At 50.5% G+C, this 19,292-nt stretch overlaps 1 protein-coding gene across 2 annotated transcripts in view; it reads left to right on the top strand.

The window, feature by feature from the left end:
• The window catches only part of Ntrk3 (neurotrophic receptor tyrosine kinase 3), a 178,328-nt gene that overhangs the window by 144,737 nt on the left and 14,299 nt on the right, over positions 1-19,292 (top strand). For both annotated transcript variants that reach the window (XM_090321690.1, XM_090321689.1), the window contains exons 13-15: positions 290-420; positions 2,566-2,738; positions 3,855-4,098. In XM_090321690.1, coding sequence (XP_090177816.1) covers positions 290-420; positions 2,566-2,738; positions 3,855-4,098 — 548 coding nt within the window. The remainder of the gene's footprint in view (positions 1-289; positions 421-2,565; positions 2,739-3,854; positions 4,099-19,292) is intronic.

The raw sequence follows: 19,292 nt of genomic DNA, 5'->3' as shown, positions 1-19,292 counted from the left end.
ATCAGTCACTGTCTGTTGGCAGACAGACAGGATCGGGGGTCAGAATCTGCCATTGTGGCCAGAGAGTAACCAGTGCCAGAATGTCGGGCGCCTGCCATGGCCAGTGCCAGTCCCCGCAGGTGCCCTGCAGGTCTGCTCTCAGCTGTGGGTGGGGGTCAGGACTGGCCAGGGGCAGAGCTGAGATCTGAACCCTGAGTCACACTCAACCACCAAGCCAGGCCGGTTTCCAAGGCTTTCCCAACAAACACCCAGCGTTGACCCCTCTGCCCCCGCTCTCTCCCCTGCCCAGATGTCCAGCACATCAAAAGGAGGGACATCGTGCTGAAGCGGGAACTGGGCGAGGGCGCCTTCGGAAAGGTCTTCCTGGCTGAGTGCTACAATCTCAGCCCCACCAAGGACAAGATGCTCGTGGCAGTGAAGGTAAATCCCGGGCGGGGGGTGGGGGGCTCAGGGGCTGGGCTGTGGTACTCGAGGCTGCTCGTGCCTGGGGGGCGAGTTAGGGAGCAAGGTCCTGCTTTTGCCTCCAGAGACCCAGGCTCAGTGGCTCTGCAGGATGGTTTGTCTGTGCAGGAAGGTCATTTAGCCCTTCTAGGGGAGAGGAGCTAGATAAAGAGGGGCTTTCTAAGGAGGCCTGGCGGTGGGGCTCAGCCTCCTGCTGGTCAACTGGAGATACGAGTCTATCAGATTTTCAGATGGGGTTTCAGCCTGGATCCTCAGATCTCTGACTCTCGAATAGCTAGTGCGATAGAGCTGAGCTAGCAGGGCTTAGCAGAAGAAGTGATTTTTCTTTTTCTCTGAAGGCCAGCTCTCTTTCTTTGCCTATGGCCAGACAGATTCTGTCCAAGGGCCCCGGCCAGTAGCACCCCCAACGTCAAGACCTTCTTTGTGCAAGAGTTGGTGGCTAAGATAAAGACCAGCTGTATCCCTGGCCACTGACTGGTGACCCATTTGCCGTTTCCTAGCAACCGAGCAAGTATTGGGTGTTGGGCTCACCACTGCACCCCCCCCGCCAGCCCCCACCCCAAGAGGCACCAGTTCTCCTCCCTGTTATTCTCTTGTCATCTCTGTCCCAGTTGCTGCCTTCCCTGGGGACTGGGGCCACTTGCCGCCATGGACTCGGGCAGCTGTGGACTCCACCCTTCTCCAGTTACGTAAGACCTCCAGGCTTAAAAGCCAGCGTAGAGGCAGGAGGAAGGGGAGCGCGAGATCGCCAGAGACAGCGGTTGTTTCCTGCTCCATCTGTCAAAGCAGACCCGGGTGTCTGCCCAGTGGTGACGCTTGCCATTCTGGGGGACAAGGGCTGCTCCTGCTCAAGGCTGAGAACAGAAATATCCTAGAGCTGCCCTAACATCTGGGCTGAGTGAGACAATGATTTAGAGATGGATGCCATCTGGCCCCAAACTTGATCTACTTTTTCTTCTCATAAATCCAGTGCTCGACATAAATCTTTATCTCCTGCCCTCCCACCCATGCTGGGTTCCTCTTCCCCCCCACCCCTGCTCTTTGTCTTGTCCATAAAAATAAATAAGTCACTCTCAGTTATCCTAGATCCAGAGCGGGGCCGCTGGGGAAAAGCTGTCTCTTCCCGTGCTTCTGGTTTGCCAAGGCCCCCATTCTGCTTGTGGGTGGCCGAGACCATCTAGGCCTTTAGTCACAGGCAGAGCCCTAAAGCCAACAGCCAGAGCCTCAAGTGACATGGGCCTGATGAAAACCAACAATGGAGCTGGGCTCCAGTGACTCACTCCTGTTGTGCTAGACCCGGAAGGCTGAGATCAGGGGATTGAGGTTCCGTGCTAGGCTAGGTAGGGGGAAAAAAAAGAAAAATGAAACACAAATCCATTGCACTGATCGTGGGGAGCTTCAAACAGGAAGACCACGGTCCTGGTGCATGTCTGGGCAGGAAGTGAGACCTTATCTTCAACATGACAAGCGCGCACACACAAAAAAAGGGCTGGAGGCATAGCTCAGCGGCAGAGCACCTGCTTAGCATGAACAATGCTGGCAGAGCTGACAACAAAACCAGCAAAAGGAAAAAAAACACACACGGGGCTGGAGGAAGGGGTCGCCTACTTGATTATTTCTCTCCTTGTCTCGTCTTACAATCCTGGCAACCCTGACTGGGCCGGGCAGCTCAGCTCCCAGTCTGTGTCCCCCTTTTTTTCTACCTGCTCCCCAAACACTTTCAAGCATTTGTAGTCTTTTGACCATTGGTCTTCTCACCATTTCTGTCAGTGGTATTCTGTTGTTATTTGGGGGGGATGGAAGGTGAGGATGGTTGGAATCGGGGTGTGACTCAGACATCTCTTGCTCAGCTGTCGCCCCTTCTTGACGTCGATGTTGAGCTGACTTTTGCCAAGGGATAGCCCGAGTCCACGTCCACGCCGAGATATCTGTCCTTAGGAAGTGTGACTCCGGGGTGGGCTTTGTGCCCACTCTCTGCTAGCCGCCCGGGCAGGGGACAGCTGCACTCTGGAGGCCTGGTCACACCCAGTCCAGGGCCGGTGACCAGCGTGTGCCGGGGGAGCCAGCGTTTCTGACGATGTGGTTGTGTCCTGTGGCCTCCAGGCTCTGAAGGACCCCACCCTGGCAGCCCGCAAGGACTTCCAGCGGGAGGCAGAGCTCCTCACCAACCTGCAGCACGAGCACATCGTCAAGTTCTACGGCGTGTGCGGAGACGGGGACCCCCTTATCATGGTCTTCGAGTACATGAAGCACGGGGATCTGAACAAGTTCCTCAGGTGAGTCCACACCCACGCCCCGTCTCCTTGGTGTCCTCCGACGGCAGCGTGGAGTGGTCTCTCCAGGTCAAGGCCCTGCGGCCTGCTCTCAGAGTAGGGCTTCCCAGTGGGATCTCCCAGTGTGTTCTCGGGATGCCTCCACATCTCCAAGTTGGAGCTGTAGGCGTGGACTGTCCGGAGATCATAAAGCGAGTGTGTTCACCATTAACGGTGCCGTCAGTGGAAATTGGAGAAGCGGTAAAGCATGTGGCCCTGTCCTTGCTGCACAGCAGGGCTCAGTTGGCTGATGGCTTCGTAAATAAGGGCCCTGGGTATGGTGATGGCTCATTGCACCTCAGAGAGACAGAAAGAGAGCACTAAAAGTGACCGAGAGGACCATCCCCTGAGCTGTGAGATAACAAACCCGCAAACACAGTTTGGAATGGAGGGGGCCCCCAGCTTCCCCAAGCCCTAAGCAGGAAGGTGGACACAGCACCTCATTGATTACTGTTGCTGGTCAGCTGCAATGCGAAGAAGAAAGCTTGTAGGAAATGCGAATGAATGAATTCTGCACGGCCAATCGGGATCCTAGGGGGCGGAGCCTCAATCCCATTTTCAGCCTTCTTGGATGTCCCATTGACAGCTCCCTCTCCCAATCAGTGGTGGGTGTGGCTTTAAGGTCTGTGTCCTGATGAACTGTTTTGGGGATTTCTGGGATTTTTGATTGGGCTGGGGGTACGGGGCTCAATTTCTTTACTTCAAAATTGGAGGCTTAACTAAAAATCTTTAAGGCCATCAGAGACAGTGCTTGGCACGTGGTAAGGGGTCATGTCGTAGTTAATGATGACAGTTTTGTTCATTATTCTGTAAGAGCCATCCAGCACACAGCAAAACCCTAGGTAGGAGTAAAATATTAACAAGAAATACCCCCCCCCAAAAAAAACCAAAGATGAGGTTTGTTTCTTGTTCCGTTTGGGTGGGCATTCTGCGCCCAGCTGTGGAGTTTCTGCCTTAGCTACTGCTCAGCTCACGTGGTGTTGGATAGACAGGAAAATGCCCCCGGGAAAAGGAAACGGCAGGTGTTTCCCCTCCGTGGTCTCCATCCACCTCTCTGTGCTTCCCTTCCCGTCCCCGCAGGGCCCACGGGCCAGATGCCATGATCCTGGTGGATGGCCAGCCATGCCAGGCCAAGGGCGAGCTCGGGCTCTCGCAGATGCTGCACATTGCTGGCCAGATTGCCTCCGGCATGGTGTACCTGGCCTCGCAGCACTTCGTGCACCGAGACTTGGCCACCAGGAACTGCCTGGTCGGGGCCAACCTGCTGGTGAAGATCGGGGACTTTGGCATGTCCAGAGACGTCTACAGCACGGATTACTACAGGGTGAGGCCTCTCGTTCCCAGCTGCCGAGCTAATGCCTGGCTTACGTGTCTTCGTCATTGTCCATTAACCCTGTCACTTTGACGCACGTATTCACACACGCATGCTCAGACCGGCATTTGGCGGTTACCCTCTGGTCACTCCTGCATCTTCACCTAACTGCTTATTTCCGTTTTCATAGGCCACCCCCCGCCCCTGCCTCTGGGATGTCAACCTGGACTCTGTCCGGGCATTAAGTGACCACAAATCATGGTGTTTTTTTTTTTTTCTTATTGGCATCAGTGCCCAGTCTTCATGCAGGGCAGGTTCATACAGGTCTCCGTGTGTGCCCGGTCCAGCCCAACTCTGGGCTCCATCTGAATTCCTCCTCAGCCCAGTTCCTAATCTGGCCTCGGTCGGGAGACATTGAATGCCCAGAACTCTGATTTTGTGACCACTGTGAGGATCATCTTAATTCCAAAGCGAGACCTTGCCGAGTGGGTACGACCGAAAGGAAGCTAGCAACCGTGGTTAAGGCGTGGCCAAGCAGGCATTGAACGGTGCTAGGAAGATGAGTTAAAAAATGCCGTGTCAGCTTCAAACCTTGGAGAGAGATCAGCCTAGACTTTAGGAAAAGGGCTCTCATCACTCCAGGTCCACACATTCTGCTCTCACGCCTGTTATCTGCCTCCTGTGAACAAACTGGAATTGTTCCTCCAAATCTCCTTTACTCTCGGTCTTTGGGAAACTCTTTCCATGGGTCTTTGAGGAGGTCTGACTGTGTTACATTTGCCAGGAAAAAAGGTAAACAACTTTGGAGTGTCACCTTTCCCAGAAGGAAAACGTGAGACCCGGAGGTTCCTGGAGAATGTCAACAAATCGATCAGGTGGCAGATGCTTCTAAAATAGAGAATATTTGTGCCGGGTATCCTGGCACCCACCTGTACTCTCAGCGCTGGAGAGGTTGTGGCAGGATTGTTGAGGGTGGGGCCAATCTGAGCTACCTCCCTTGGCCCTGTCTCAGAAAATAGCATCACCTAAAGCAAAACTGGAAGGTTTACATTTGGGAAATGAATGAAGAGAGGAGGTTTAGGTGACGTAAGGGGCAGGAGAGAAGGCTATTCAGAGGCAGTGGGCTGTCTTAGTCTGTTTGCAAAAGAATACCATAAATCAGGGTGCTCGTATCTTATTTCCTCTAAGTCTACAATCAGAGCCGTGGCAGAGTCCATGCCTAGTGAGGGCCTGGCCTGCGGGTCTCTGCTGGCCATCTTGTCAATGTCCTCTCACGCAGAGGTTGCAAAGGGAGCGAATGGTTCCACTGTAAGATACAGGCCCAGTCTTGACTATCCTGGTGGCATAGACCTGGAGGGGAGAACTGGAGATTGGCACAGCTGTGCCAACCAGATCTCGCTGGATGTTCCTCACGGCTTTGGTTACATCACTGCTCTGGTCATCTGAGCGTGGTGCCGGGGTGGCTTGTGCCTGTCCTCCTAGCTACTCAAGAGGCTGAGGTCTGAGATGATGGTTGAAAGCCAATCCTGGCAGGAAAGTCTTTGAGATGTCTACTTCCAATTTGGTACCAATACCAAACTGGAAGTGGAGCCTTGGTTCTAGTTATACAGCACTAGCATGAAAGTTCAGGGGCAACGGCCGGGCCTTGAGTTTATGCCCCAGGACAGACACAAACAAAAGCAAACAAACAAACCTCCAGTGATCGCTGCAGGAATTTCATTTTAAGAATGGCTCAGAGCGCACAGAATGTTGGAGATATTCCTTTTATGTCTGTAAAGTGACTTGTTTGGAAGATAGAGACCAAGTGGGATATTATTCAAGTCCAGTTAGGCAAGACTACCATCTCAGTGGGAGGGAAGGGGGGAGGGAGGAGAAGGGAGGGCAGGAAGGAGCAAGCAAGCAAGGGAGGGGGGAGGGAAGGAGGGAAGGAAGAGCAGGAGGAAAGAAGTGAGGGATGAGGAAGGGAAAAGAAATGAGAAAAAGAAAAGCAAGCAGATATTAGCAAAACCACAGATGGTTGGTCCAGGGCAAAACTGCCAGGAAATATCAACGTGAAGTCTTTCTTTAGCATCTTGACCGTTTCTCTCCCTCCACCCCCAATCATTTCCAAGAGAGGCATTGGTGTGGTTACTGAAGGGGCCCGAGGGGTCATAGATAGCTTAGAGGCTGGCTGGAGCTGGCACCACTTAATTGCCCTGCGCTCTGTGTAATGGGGTTTTGCTGGATTGCCTGATGGGCTCAGATTTATGGTGGTATGGATGCAGTAACGGACAGCTCGCTGTTCTTTTTGCTGTGCGGGGCAGATAGTTAATTATGCCAAGCCGTTCTCTATTGGCCCCACCGGGATCTTGGAAAACTGAATCTGACCGAAAGGTGCACACGGACCCTTCGAAATGGCTCTTAGGCTAGGGGGGGAAAACATACAAAAGAGGGACACAATCAAATAGTACTTTGCCCTTGCCGTAACAGCAATGACCTTTTACTCTGTACTCGTGGGAGCGCTTCAGGAGTAAATCCGTCTCATTTCAGTAGGTGCCAGGGCAGATTTAAGGAGGAAAAGTCCACGGGAAATGTCCTCACTCCAGGCACCTTTAATTCCTTTTCCTCGAGTTCTAAGGCCGGCTGTTCATAGAAGACAGCTGGCTTAGAAACATATGTCTTCGGTTCTAAAGAAATATGAAACACACAAAAAAAGGCTACTGATTGCTGTAGAAAAAAAAAAAAAGAAAGAAACCCAGCACGCTGTGGGAAAACTACATACTCACTGCTAGGAGAGAGACAGACACACCATCATGTTCAAAGAACAGCTCGTCCTGTAGCTGTGTTGCTGTTATAATGCCCGGGTGGGTACATGATTCTTCCTTCCATGCTCTTTTGAGAAAATGACAAGCAGAAGTAGGTTTGCCTGAGGTCTTCAAACACACCCCGAAGTCTTTCTTAGCCGTACTGGAAGATTTCTAGGGTGCCTGGAGGATTGCTGGACATGGGCCTTCATCGTACCTGCGTTTCTGTCCTGATGCTCAGCCATCATGAGACGTCATGTGACCGCAGTGCCTTTCCCCTGACGTCCGCTCAAAGTTTTCCTATTTTTTAAAAAATGGGGATGCAAAAAAAAAACATCCCAGTTATGTGGATGCTAAGTAAGTTAATTTACGTAAAGAGCTTGTCAGGCAGTACGTAACTGGATAAGGTATCGTTTTCATTATCTTCCTCGGTACTGCGCAAACCCGAGGCAAGGAAACTCTCTAGGGGAAATAATCTTATTTCCAGATGCAATTTTGGGGGCCCTCCCAATCCTTAGAAAACACATGGGGCCATACAACCACTCTAAAGTCCTTTCTGAGATTTTGCCTTTCACTGAACTATCCGGCTCGGTGTCCGGGCAGCTGTTTCTTCTGGTTGGTGTTTACATGGCTCCCTAGAGCTGTGCCCTTGTTCAGGTGATAGATGGAAGACCTTGTTCAGTGTGTGTGGCTGGGGGCCTGAGCGGTGTCCTGATGCACAACGTGAGGAACTCATTGGGGGGGGCAGGTTTCTGTCTCTTCTACTATGGATTGCTGGACCTAAAAGAGAGGTGCTGGCTTCTGTGCAGTGAGGATTTGGGAGTCTATGCAGGAGGTTTGGAGGAGAGCACCCCCCCAATCTCACCTTCCTCTCCTTACGTTTTACTTCTTCATTTTTTAATTTCTTAAAACAAAGAGGCACCATCTGGCTCATGTATAACGCGGTAGCAAACGGTTTACAAAGGTGAACTGCCAAATTTCCTGTTCTACGTTCAGAGAGAGAAAACAAATGCGCCTGCAATCAAAGCACCAGAGCAATCGGTTCTGTCTTCTGAAGATGGTGCCAGGCGGTGGGCCCACCCTCTCTTCTTCTCACGGATGGATGGCTGGGGTTTCTGGGGTTGCGTTCCTCTGGCTTCTGCCAAGGGTGGATGGATTTGGGGGTACCGTTACTCCTTTCCAAGAACTCCAAGACACCCATGGCCCCATCAGTCAGCTTTCTTTAATTAGAGAATTCAAGAAAGTATTGAACAACATAAAGGGAACAAAAGTGAGGGTCCTAGAATGGAGATCTTGGCATATGTTTTTATTTGTGGGGAGGGAGGGGCTGTCTTCTGGGATCCTGGGGGCAGCATGGAACTGTCACTGTGATCTTTCTGCTCCAGAGGGCCAGGTGTGTTGTTTTCTGTTCACCTGGCTGTCTGTACTAGGGGAGAAACAATAGAATAAAAATATGTCCTTCTCCTGCCCTCCTTGAAAAAAAAGTTATATATATATATATATATATATATATATTCATTCCTCCTTAGAGCGGTTTCCAGTGGGCTACAAAACTCAGCCTCATCTCCCTCTGAAATATTGAAATCCAACTGTCAAGCAGGCTGGGTGCAGGGCGGGGAAGATTCTGTCACCGGATCCGTCTCCATGGGGACGAGACAGGGGAGATGGCCAGTTAGAAAATGGCCGAGAACCTAGGGCCAGTCTCATTGGAGCCCATTCTCAAGCCCGGAGAGGAAGCTTCAGGAGGCCTTGGAATCCGGCCGTCGAGTGGCTTGTTTTTCTGCACTCCGTGTGCAGTCCTGTGACAGATGCCACAGAGCGAGGTCTATCTTCCCTCCTCCAGTGCAAAAAGGCTTTTTGTTTGCCAAGGCAAATGGAATATATGACATAGAAAAACACATAAATTTCCATACAAATATCTTCTTTACCAGCTGTAATGAAGATATTTGCATGTAAAGGGAATCTTGTATTCTCTTGACTTCTTTCTGGTAGGGAATTACATTTCTCTCATAATCCTTAAAGCCCTAGAATTTGTGGTTTGCCTGTTGACTAAACAGGCTGAGGAGGGAGAGAAGGAAGAGGAGGAGGAGGAAGAAGAGGATGAGGAGGAGGAGAAGGAGGAGGAAGAGGAAGGAGAGATTGTTGCAAAGGATTGGCTCCATATAGCAGTATTAGAGATTCCGAATTTTAAACACAGTTTTTGCTCCTGGTTGTTTTTGTCAGATTTAGCCCATCCCACAGGACAGAGCCAGGGAGGGAAGGGGAAGAGAGGGAGCTCAGAAAAAGTGAGTGGAGCATCAGCTCCCAAATCAGGCAGATCATGATTTCAGTCTCTGAAGCCTCAGCTCAGAGCTCTGTGACCTGAGGAAATTTGCTTAAATTCTTTAAGCCTTACATTTCTTATCTGGCGAGGGTTTAGGAAGAGGGGAGTGGAAAGAGAGAGAAAGAGAGGAGCGCCATTTCTTCTTTTGTGTGGGTTAAATAAGATAATGTATGTAAATTGCCTGGGACCCATTAGGGGATCTATAGATGGTTATTATTATTCCATGTAAGTGAATAAGGTAAAAAAATTATATATAAGCACATTTAAACAGGTTTCCTGCAAAAGTATTTCCTATTATGGGTCTTCTGAGCCAGATCTTAACATTAAAGGGGAACAGAAGCTGCTTGAGAGAACTGAAGGAAATTAAAACAATAACAACAACAGCAACAAACAATGCCAGTTACCCCTAGAGGAATGCTTTCATGTTCCAGTTGGTCCAGAGAAGCTGAGGAGGGCAGAGAAAGGATGGCATTCTCTTGTGGTAAATGGCAGCTCCAAGGAGGAACGAACCTTGGAAGGACGTGACTCACAGCTCTCCAGCATTCTATCCCCGTTCTTTAGACCCCTGGAGTTAGGTGTGAGCCCCCTCCCCATCCCCCAATCAGGCCCCAGGAAAATTTCAGGATTTTGTATCCTGGAACCTTGAGGTGGCTTAAATGTAGTCCCGCCTCCTTTCTCCTATACCTTATAATGGGATGGTGGCTGCTCATTCTAACTCAGAATATGACACACACACACACACCCCTCCTCTGAAGGCAGAGAAACCCTCCCTACTCCAGTTTTGGCACGGTGATTTCTTTCCCTACCCTCCTCATAGGCGCTCAGAGTATTTGACTTAAACACAAAGTAGGTGAGGTGTTCGTGATGAATAAGAAATAATGTCTTCGTTGGGCTGAGAATTTTTTTTTTTTAAAAACCGGGTCTTTGTGGGTCCACGCGTGGCAGACCCCTGGGTTGGTACCTCAGGAAGATGGCAGGGGGGTAATGGGAAGAAAAACGATTGCATCCAGTTCCTCACCAATACCTGCTTACCAGCAGCGAGGGCAGAATACATGTCTTTCCGTGGTTAAAATACCTGTGGGCTTGGGCTTAGCAGCGGAGGGCGGTGTCTTACACAGCCGGATCAGCTCTACCCAGGGCTGTGTCACAGAAGCTGGGCTGCACTGCTGCGCAAAGAGGAAGATGTCAGATTTGGGGATTTAGAATAATAAGGTCACCACTGATGCTTAGCCAATAGGGGACTGGAGGGGGGCTCAGAAATACTCCTCCTTTCTCCCCAGCCAGGTTGGCCTGGAGCTCACCAGGGTGGTAGAGCCAGTTCTCTTCCTTTCTCAGGCTCCCCACTCCCTCACAGCCAGCCAAGGGCCCCGCTGAAAAGACAAATCCTTTTCCTCCTCTACATCCTCAGCTCACCATGGGGCCAGAGCCCCCAAAGCCTCTTCAGACTCGAGCTGCATCTCTCTTATTTTCATCCCCGTGTATGCCGATCCTTAAAGAGGGCGACTGGATTTTATTTATTTTCCAATACTGAGGAGTCACTTCATTATCACGGTCTCCAGTGCTTTTCGGAGACACTGAACTGCCTGCATACTTAAAAAAAAAAAAAAAAAGAGTCCCTCCGTTGCTTGTCCATGGAAATCGCCTAGATTCTAAGCCCAGGTGGCCTGAGCACCTCAGGGAAGACCTCTGATTGGCTGTGGATGTTGCCCTGAGTAGTGGGGCAGGCGTCCTGCCAGTGTGTGCTGGTCAACTGACCACCAGTGGGGTTCTCCAGGTAGGCCCATAGGACTGGGGTTCATTCAGGTTTATGTGCCCACGTTCACAGGCAGGCCTAGCTAGGATCCGGAGCCCTGCATCACCTTTGGTTAAGCAGCTGCCTATTTTTTTTTTTTCCTAAGGACTCCTGTACAGCAAAGCTGTCTTGTTTCTGGGTAGGTTCTGACCTCAGCTCCAGCCTGCCAAGGTTTTTCACTGGTCTCTATACACATCTCCCTCTAGCCAGCTTTGATCAATACACCACCACTGTCTTTAGGCATATTTTCAGTTTTGATTTTTTTTTTGAGGGGAGGAGGGGAAAAGAATCGAACACTTGGGTATTCTGCTAGAGTTCTGCTTCCAGGCAGATGTTGACCCAATTATCAGTTTTTTTTTTTTTGGATACAGTTTTGCATGCTTCTGTTTTTCTCAAGACATCAACTCTTTTTTTTTCCATTCTGAAAGTATTTTATGAGGGCCTTTGTTACATGCTTGGATTGAAATCTGAGTAAACGGTCTATGATGAATTCTGGCTAGGAATGAAGTTGGAATGCGTTTCTGTCAAAACCCACTTAGTTGACCCGTGTGTAAGGCGGGAGAGAGGGAACAGACATCTGGGGAGTCCACGCCTCTCCGCAGCGGTAGAGTCAGAATAGAGACTGGTCATCCGTCCCACAAATTCCGCGATCCCCTCTGGTTATTGGCAAAATATTGCACTGGTCGGCTGACTGGAGCGTGGCTGCCATTTGACTGAGGTTTAGAGAGATTCACTGGTAATCCTCAGATCGCACCATGAGTGAGGGGCAAAGTGAAGCTGGATGGGTGGCCTGGCCCACAAATGAGCTTGGCACTTCCCTCATGTCTGATGTGTGCTAGGAGATCCATCAAATGAGATGAACGAGTGGGGAGCCCTACTTCCTGGATGGGTGGGTCGGCTGGGACGCTGTCCTCAGAGGCCCAGAGAACCTTGAGACCCTGAAAATCACGAAACTAGGCTGCAATGCAGAGAAGCTCTGAGTGGTAGTTCTCCATGACTGTATTTGGGGGTGCCTGGCACATCTCCCCTCACCCAGAGGGCTGGCAAGACTAGCAAACTCCAGGGAAAGGTTGGACTTGAGGACGGCATGGCACCCTGAGAAAGGCAGGGAGACAGTCTGTTCTCCATCCCGGCTGGGTTTCTAGAAAATGGAGAGAATCACAATTCGGAGGTGTTGTATGATGGGATCCATCCCCTGGATATGAGGGCTTTACTTGTATCCACTTGTGAGGTCCTCTGTCAGCTCCACAATGCAGATTTCTTTAAGGACTGTTACGCAGATTTGAAGAACCGACTGTCCTTTTCCACCATGCTGCGAAATATTCGACCAAATCCGCCGTCTCATCTCCAAATTCACACCTCTTCTCTTTTCCTCCCCGCTTCCCCTGGGCCCCCTGCCCTATCTCTGCCTAGCTTACCTCACTCTGGGACTACATTGGTCTGGTGTTGAAGCATTTCATAAAGACTTTCTATGGCCTTTCTACTAAAAAACAAAAAATTCGCAATCTCTTTTGCCTCAAAGAAACATCCTCTTTTGACTTTTCGGTGCCTTCCCAGCTCCATTTCTCTCCTTCAGCACTCATCTTTGCCCCTAATTTGGGGGTGGGCTTATTGATCTTCCGACTTCACTGAGCCTGCAGATTTGGGGGAAGCCATTAATTCCGTTATTACATTTCTATCTTTCCAGAGGCTATTTTTTTTCTGAACTATCCATTGAACAGCAACGATTCACAATGGCGCGATACCTTCTCTCCAACCCCATCCTCTACCAGTTCTAACCAATACGTCTTGTTCTCCCTCCATCCATTTCTAGTTCTTCTCTGCCTGGGCTGCAGCCTCGTCTCCTTCAAAGTTCCTGTGTGCTATTCCAGTCACCTCCCTTGTAAACCTCGCACAGTCTTTGGGGTAGGACCCCTTCTTGCCCTTGTGCAGGGGCTGTTCGAATTTACATTTTCAGCCCTCCTTCTTCTCTTCTCTTGGATTGTTTCATCTCTAAGCCACCCCTAGAGAGCTCATGGGAAGTCGAAAGGTGGCTTGCTGGGTTTAAATTCACTATGGCTGCATCCTCATGCATGCAGTTCATGCACATTCTGTGCCCACCCTCCTCTCTGTCCTTCCTTCCTTCCTTTCGTTCTTTATTCTGCTCATCTGTCTCAGCCACAGAAACCATCAGTCGTCTCCCATGGTCTCATTCAGTGCTCTGCTCTGCCTCCCTCTGAAGGGTTGCACACGGGACCTCATACACCACCAGGGCCAGCCGGCAACCTTCTCAGCTGGCCCCAGGGCTGCCCTTTGGCTCTTCAGAGGGCTGGGCCATGGTTCTGATCCCCTGACGATGTAGTTCTAGATTCAGGGCCTTTTCTAGGAAATGGGTGGAGAATGGGACTTTCCAGTGACAGAGAAGAGGAGGAGGAGAAGGAAGAGGAGGAGGAGGAGGAGGAGAAGGAGGAGGAGGAGGAGGAGGAGGAGGAGGAGGAGGAGGAGGAGGAGGAGGAGGAGAGTTGAGTATTTCAACAGAAGATGTCCACCCAGCTTCACAGATTTCCACCTTGGAGAAGAAAGAGAGAAACTCTGGGAAGCCCGAGATGTGCTTTCTGGAATATTCTGCCAACACAGAACACTCCAGTGCCTTTGACCTATGGGGTGGAGAATTCTAGATAAACTCACTTCCTTGCAGAGTGGCTCCTCCAGCTGGCACAGCTCGGCCCTTGGAGGAGAGCCCTCGGGGGTGACTAACAGTGGGTGTCATGGGCCAGGAGCCCGTGTATCAGCCTGGCGTTCGTGGGGTTGGGCGTGATCTCACGGGCTCTCCTGACCGAGGCTTTGCTGCTGGACGGTGCAGGCAAGCCAGCCTTGCAGGAGAGGCTGGAAGAGGCCGGGCTCAGCAGAGACGCCTGCTCATTCACCACGCGCCCACCCTTCGCCTCCCTCCCGTCTCATCCTCCCAGCCTCCTTCCTCTCCCTTCATCCCTTTTTTCTTCTCTCTCCCTCCCTGCTGTCTGCCCCACTCGCTGTCAGGAAGGGCCATGCCAGAAGGGCCCACTCAGCATGTCGTGGCAGCGGCAGAGGCTAGCGGCGCCGGCAGCTTGCGCAGTGAGTCTGGATTTCGTGTCTGGGGCCGAGGGGCTGGGCAGGGCTGTCCATTCCACCGACTGACAGCTTGCAGGCTTTGGAGAGAGACTTCCATGGGCCTCCCCCCCCCTCCAGGGGCCACCATGCCACTTCCATGGAAGTTTCCTGCCAAAGCCGCTGGGATGCTTCACGGGGAGGTAGCATGGTGGAGTGGGGGTGTTGGGCCATGACCTGTGGACTTCGGGAGAGCCTGTGGCATTCCAGGGGTGTCAGGGGTTCCCTCCAGGCCCGGGGGGTGGGGGAGCTGTGCATGGATGGCGTTTGGGCTGCTTTCTGGCATTTCAAGAGGCGTGACCTTGAGTTTTGTCTGTCTTGAGCCACAGCAGGGTCTCCCTTTAAGGACTAGGGTACCATAGACACATAAGCCAAGGGGGTCTGAAGAGCTGGAGGTGTCAGCTTGATGTCAGATGAGTCTTGGTCTATACAGCGGGGTGTTTCAGGATTGTTTTTAACAATCCTCATGACTGCGTCCTCATGAATATTTGTGGGGAGCGCCTCCCTCCCCCTCCACCCACCCCACCGTAAATTCTATGGCAATTCCTGGCAGGCGTAGAGGTGGCCAGGCCATCTGTCCTGCCCCTCCCTGTCCTCAGTGGATGAATTCCCTCCACATAAGGATTCACTTGGAGAGAGAGAGAGAGAGAGAGAGAGAGAGAGAGAGAGAGAGAGAGAGAGAGAGAGAGAGAGAGAGAGAGAGAGAGCGCGCGCGCGCAGGGGGCGTGGTGGGGAAACAGAACCACTAAATTCAACTATTGAATCTTTAAAAATCCAGCACAAATCTCGCCTGTCATCTCGAGAGGCTTCTCCAAGGTCAGTTTCCAAAGGTCAGCGGTGGGTGGTAGCCGAGCCCCTGCTGCAGTGACCGGCGTCAGTGCCTAACACGGACACTGTGGACGGCCGTGGGGTCTCCTGGCAGGCGGGAAAGCGCTCAGCTTTCGTCCCCCTCCTTTACCCCCGGATTCGGGGAAGGGGAAGCCAGGCTGGGCTGTCCTGGCTCTCCACACATCAGTAGATTTCTCATCTTGACACTGCTGTTAAAGGGGCATTTGAGTTTAGGGTTTTCCCTTTATTTACTTATTTTTTGGTGGACTAGGGTTTGGATTTGGGACCTTACCCTTGCTAAGCAGCTGCTCAATCATTTGAACCTCACCTGTATCCTTTTGGGGCTTATGTATTCATTGCTTGTTGTTTTTCAAACAGGGTGTTTCATCGTTCTTTTTCTGTTTTTCCGTTTTGGCCAGGCTTGCCTGGATTGTGGTCCTCTCCTCTACACCTCCCCTCTATCACAGAAGACAGGCATACATCACCACGTTCAGTATTTTATTGGTTGAGATCTGGCAAAGATTTTTTTTTCTCCTAGGCTGGCCTTGAACCCTGTACCTACCGATCTCCACTTCCCATTTTCCAGGGTTGAAACATGAGCCACCAGTCCCGTCCGTAAGTGTAGGAGCTTCTCAGGGCTGGCTTAGCTACATCTTTCAGCATGCCTGGCCGCTGGTGACAGTTCTCCAAGCAGAACCACTGCGAGGCCCTTCGTCTCCTCTCCTGCCTTAACCAATCACATTCCAGTCAAACGCTGAGTTTCAGGACTCGACAAATCTTATTAAAGTACCAAATTGACCACATTTATGAATTCCATTCAACAGATTAAAAAAAATGGATTGTGTCCATCTGATTGTCTAAATGTGGGCAGGTCTAGGGAAAAGCAGAAGCTATTAATAATTAACTAGGGACCATGGGTATAAATTTAGACCTTCCCTAGTAAATTAGGACACACAGATATGTTTTCTATTTCCTGAATTATTCTAAGTATAAGGAATACAACTGTGAATAAACCTATAAAAATAATTCCACATCCAACAGGGAACATAGGAGATAAAATTAAAATATAGAATACATTAGTGAGAGATAGGTCTTTAGGTGACTAGAAGGGATGAAAGAAGATGACAAATGCTTAATGGCCCAAGTGGTGGTGGTGGTGGTGTGTGTGTGTGTGTGTGTGTGTGACTGGGCAAGATAGAGAGGTCAAATCAATTGAATAGCTTAAGATCCTTCTACCATGTAGTGTCCTTGGCATCTTCCAGCATAGCAGGGCACTTTGTTTACTTTTATTTATTTATGATGTTTTTTGCCAGTCCTGGGCTTGAGCTCAGGGCCCGAGCACTGTCCTTAGACTTTCTCAAGGCTAGAGCTCTACCACTTGAGCCTCAGCACCACTTCTGGTTTTATGTGGTACCAAGGAATCGAACCCGGGTCTTCGTGCATGCTAGGCAAGCACTCAACCACTAGGCCAAATTCCCGGCCCTATTACTATTTTTTTTTCTGTGCCCATCTTAGAACTTAAGCTCAGGGTCTGGGCACTGTCCCTGAGCTTTATTTATTTATTATTTTTTTGCGCTAAGCTACCACTCAGCTACTCCATGTCTGGCTTTCCTTTGGTAGTTTATTGGAGAGAAAAGTCTCCCAGGCTTTCTTGCCTGGGCCAACTTTGAACCACAATCTTCAGGGCTCAGCCTCTCGAGGAGCTGGGATTACAGGCGTGAGCCACCGGTGCCTGGCATGTTTATTTAATCTGCTGCGCTCCCGTGGATTCACTTGCTGTGGTTCCTATGAACCACGGGCTGAAAACATTGACACTTAAACACCACACTGTGTGTGAACCCTCGCCCTTATCTACGACTTGACAGGAAGCGGGGAGATGAGAGGGAGGAGGCATTCCCAGGACTGCCCCAGGTCCTGCCTGGAGGCTGGCCTGCATGGCTGGACCTGTGCGTTGGCTGTCTCAGGGGATGGTTCTTGGCTGATGGTGCATGAAGACAGAACCACGTCTGCCACTTCTCCATGTGTTGCTGTCTCTGGGTGGATGCTGGGGCATGAGAGTGTTCTAGTGCTACTGGATGCAGAGCCAGGAGCTTAATTTCAGTGCACAGGGCTCCTGGGGTTTGTGCACGTTACCTGGTTGGCAGGTGCATGACATTGGTATGGATGAAGGGGTGGGGGGAGAGGGGAATGAATGCATGCGAAGTTCTAAAAGAGTCTACCCCTGGGGGTGGACTCCATGGACCCGCATGCAATCTGGGGATTCTGTTAGCAAGAAGCAAAGGCTACCCTATAAGGCAAAAACTAGCGCGAAATCTTACATTCATCTGTGATGCAGTCTTATCTTTCACAGGGAAAAATAAGGCAGTGTCTTGCTTTATATGAAAGGTAGCCTCCTGAGATTACAGGCAGAAAAGGAACTGAAAAGCAATATTTACATGCTTATAAATGCTTATGCAGACTTGCTACAGTAGAACTTATTTTGGAATGTCAGCAAACTTCTCTCCCTCCCTCCTTCCATCTTTCCTCCTTGTCTTTGTCATTTTTGCCAGTGCCCGAGTTTGAACCTGGGTCCTTGTACTTGCTCAGTCTGCGCAGCTCCTGAGCTCCCACTTGAGCCATGCATGCTTCCAGGCCTGCTTTTTCCACTGGTTATTTCTCGAGATTTCTGCATGCTGTTCTGAACTGCGATCCTGCCGATCTCATCCCCATGAGTGGCTAGGTTCCAGATACACAGCCTCTCTAATGTGCTTAAAAGAGGCTCTTCACCTGCAGTATGCTTCTAGAACTTACCTCTCCCCGGGTCTCAGTCACGTCGAGGCCCTGTCTCGAGATCCTCCGTACGGGCTCTGTGCACAGAGATCTCCCTTCTTGCTCTTCTTTCCCAGCATAACACCAGCAGCAGGGATAGGTTCCTGGAACCCATGCTCTTCTTACTGCTAGATCCTGGCAATCTCATGGCATTCTGGTTCTCTACAGCATCTCTACAGCTGCAGTCTAGCTCCCTCTCCCCTCACTTGGTGACGGAAGGACTTAAGAGCACGTCTTCATTCATCTTCCACCCTTTTGTTGTCGACCCCAAATCCTGTGGTTGAAATATCTTGGAGTCACTGGCCTCTGGGAGGGGCTGGGAGGGGAGATGAATCAATGTCCCTGTGCAAGACACATCTTCATGGGCTCGGGGTGATCCTGGTATGGCCCCAGGGCTGGTTCTCTGTGTCCTCATCTGGAGGTTTACCCCAAGAGACTTCTGGAGACGGCGTCTGGCTGAAGAAACCGGGGTTCCATCAGGGATGGAGCGCTCCACTCCACCCCCGGTGTGGGAGGAAGTCCGTGCAGGTCTGTCTGTGCTACAAAGGCTGGCACTGCCTTCACCCACTCTTAGTTATTGGGTTTGTTTCTCAAAATAAGACCTTTTTATTTCTAGAAAGGAAAGATGGCCCCCCAGCGCGGAATTCCCCAGGGTTTTACCGGAATTCTTTCAGCTACAACATGACAGGAAGCTTAACCCAATCTACCACAAGCAAGAGAGGCAACATGGTGTCTTCAGTTTGGATTACTTGAAGATCCACGTAACACACCGGACTTCCTTTCCCCCTCTTTCCTTCTCGTTTCCGTTCAGACTTCCTCCTGTACTTCTTTCATCTCTTTCTATCTTGTCCTTTTTTTTTTTTGGCCAGGGACAAGGATATTAGACAAAGGAGACAATAATGGGAACTAGAAGTGCAAACAGTCTAGGCAGTAAACGTTGAGATTCATGGTGAGTCTATGTACAGTCTGGACTTCTAGATGCCTAGCAAGAAAGGCTTGGGCATGGCAGCTGGTCCTTGGGAGGCCGGCCAGGCCCTGAGGAATCATGTCATGCTGGGCTTTGTGTAGGGAAGAGCTTCCAGGGCTTTTCTGTCCAGCAGGTGCATGGAATGCATTAGAATGTCATCATTAGGACATTTGTGGATTGAGATATTTCTGAATGAAGATTTCCTCCTCCAGCGTTTTTGGGTGCTTTTGATAGAAATCCAATGCCAGGGTCACTATCACATTTACCCCATCCCACTCACCACCCCAGTGCATCCATTTGCATGCCTTAAAACATTTCTTTCCCCTTTTACTAGCAAATCTTCCTTCAACTTGGAAATGAACGAGGATTTCGAGTTGTCAGTACAGAGGAATATTGATTTTGGAATGAGAATATTGAAGCAGGAGCCTTCAGCCTTTCTGAATAAGATACTTAATCTCTAGTTCCTCCCTACTTTCCCTCCTCCCACTTCCCTTCGGTTGATAATAATTATTTCTAAAGCGAGGCATGTGGAGGAAGATTGAACGAGGAAGGGTGTTGGAACACAGCCCAGCCCAGACC

The sequence above is a fragment of the Megascapheus bottae genome, chromosome 30 (genome assembly GCF_031878675.1).
Source record: "Megascapheus bottae isolate mThoBot1 chromosome 30, mThoBot2.hap1, whole genome shotgun sequence".
NCBI classification, from domain to species: Eukaryota; Metazoa; Chordata; class Mammalia; order Rodentia; family Geomyidae; genus Megascapheus; species Megascapheus bottae.
The sequence above is the reverse complement of the archived record's forward strand: the minus strand, read 5'-3'. Positions and strand labels throughout refer to the sequence as shown.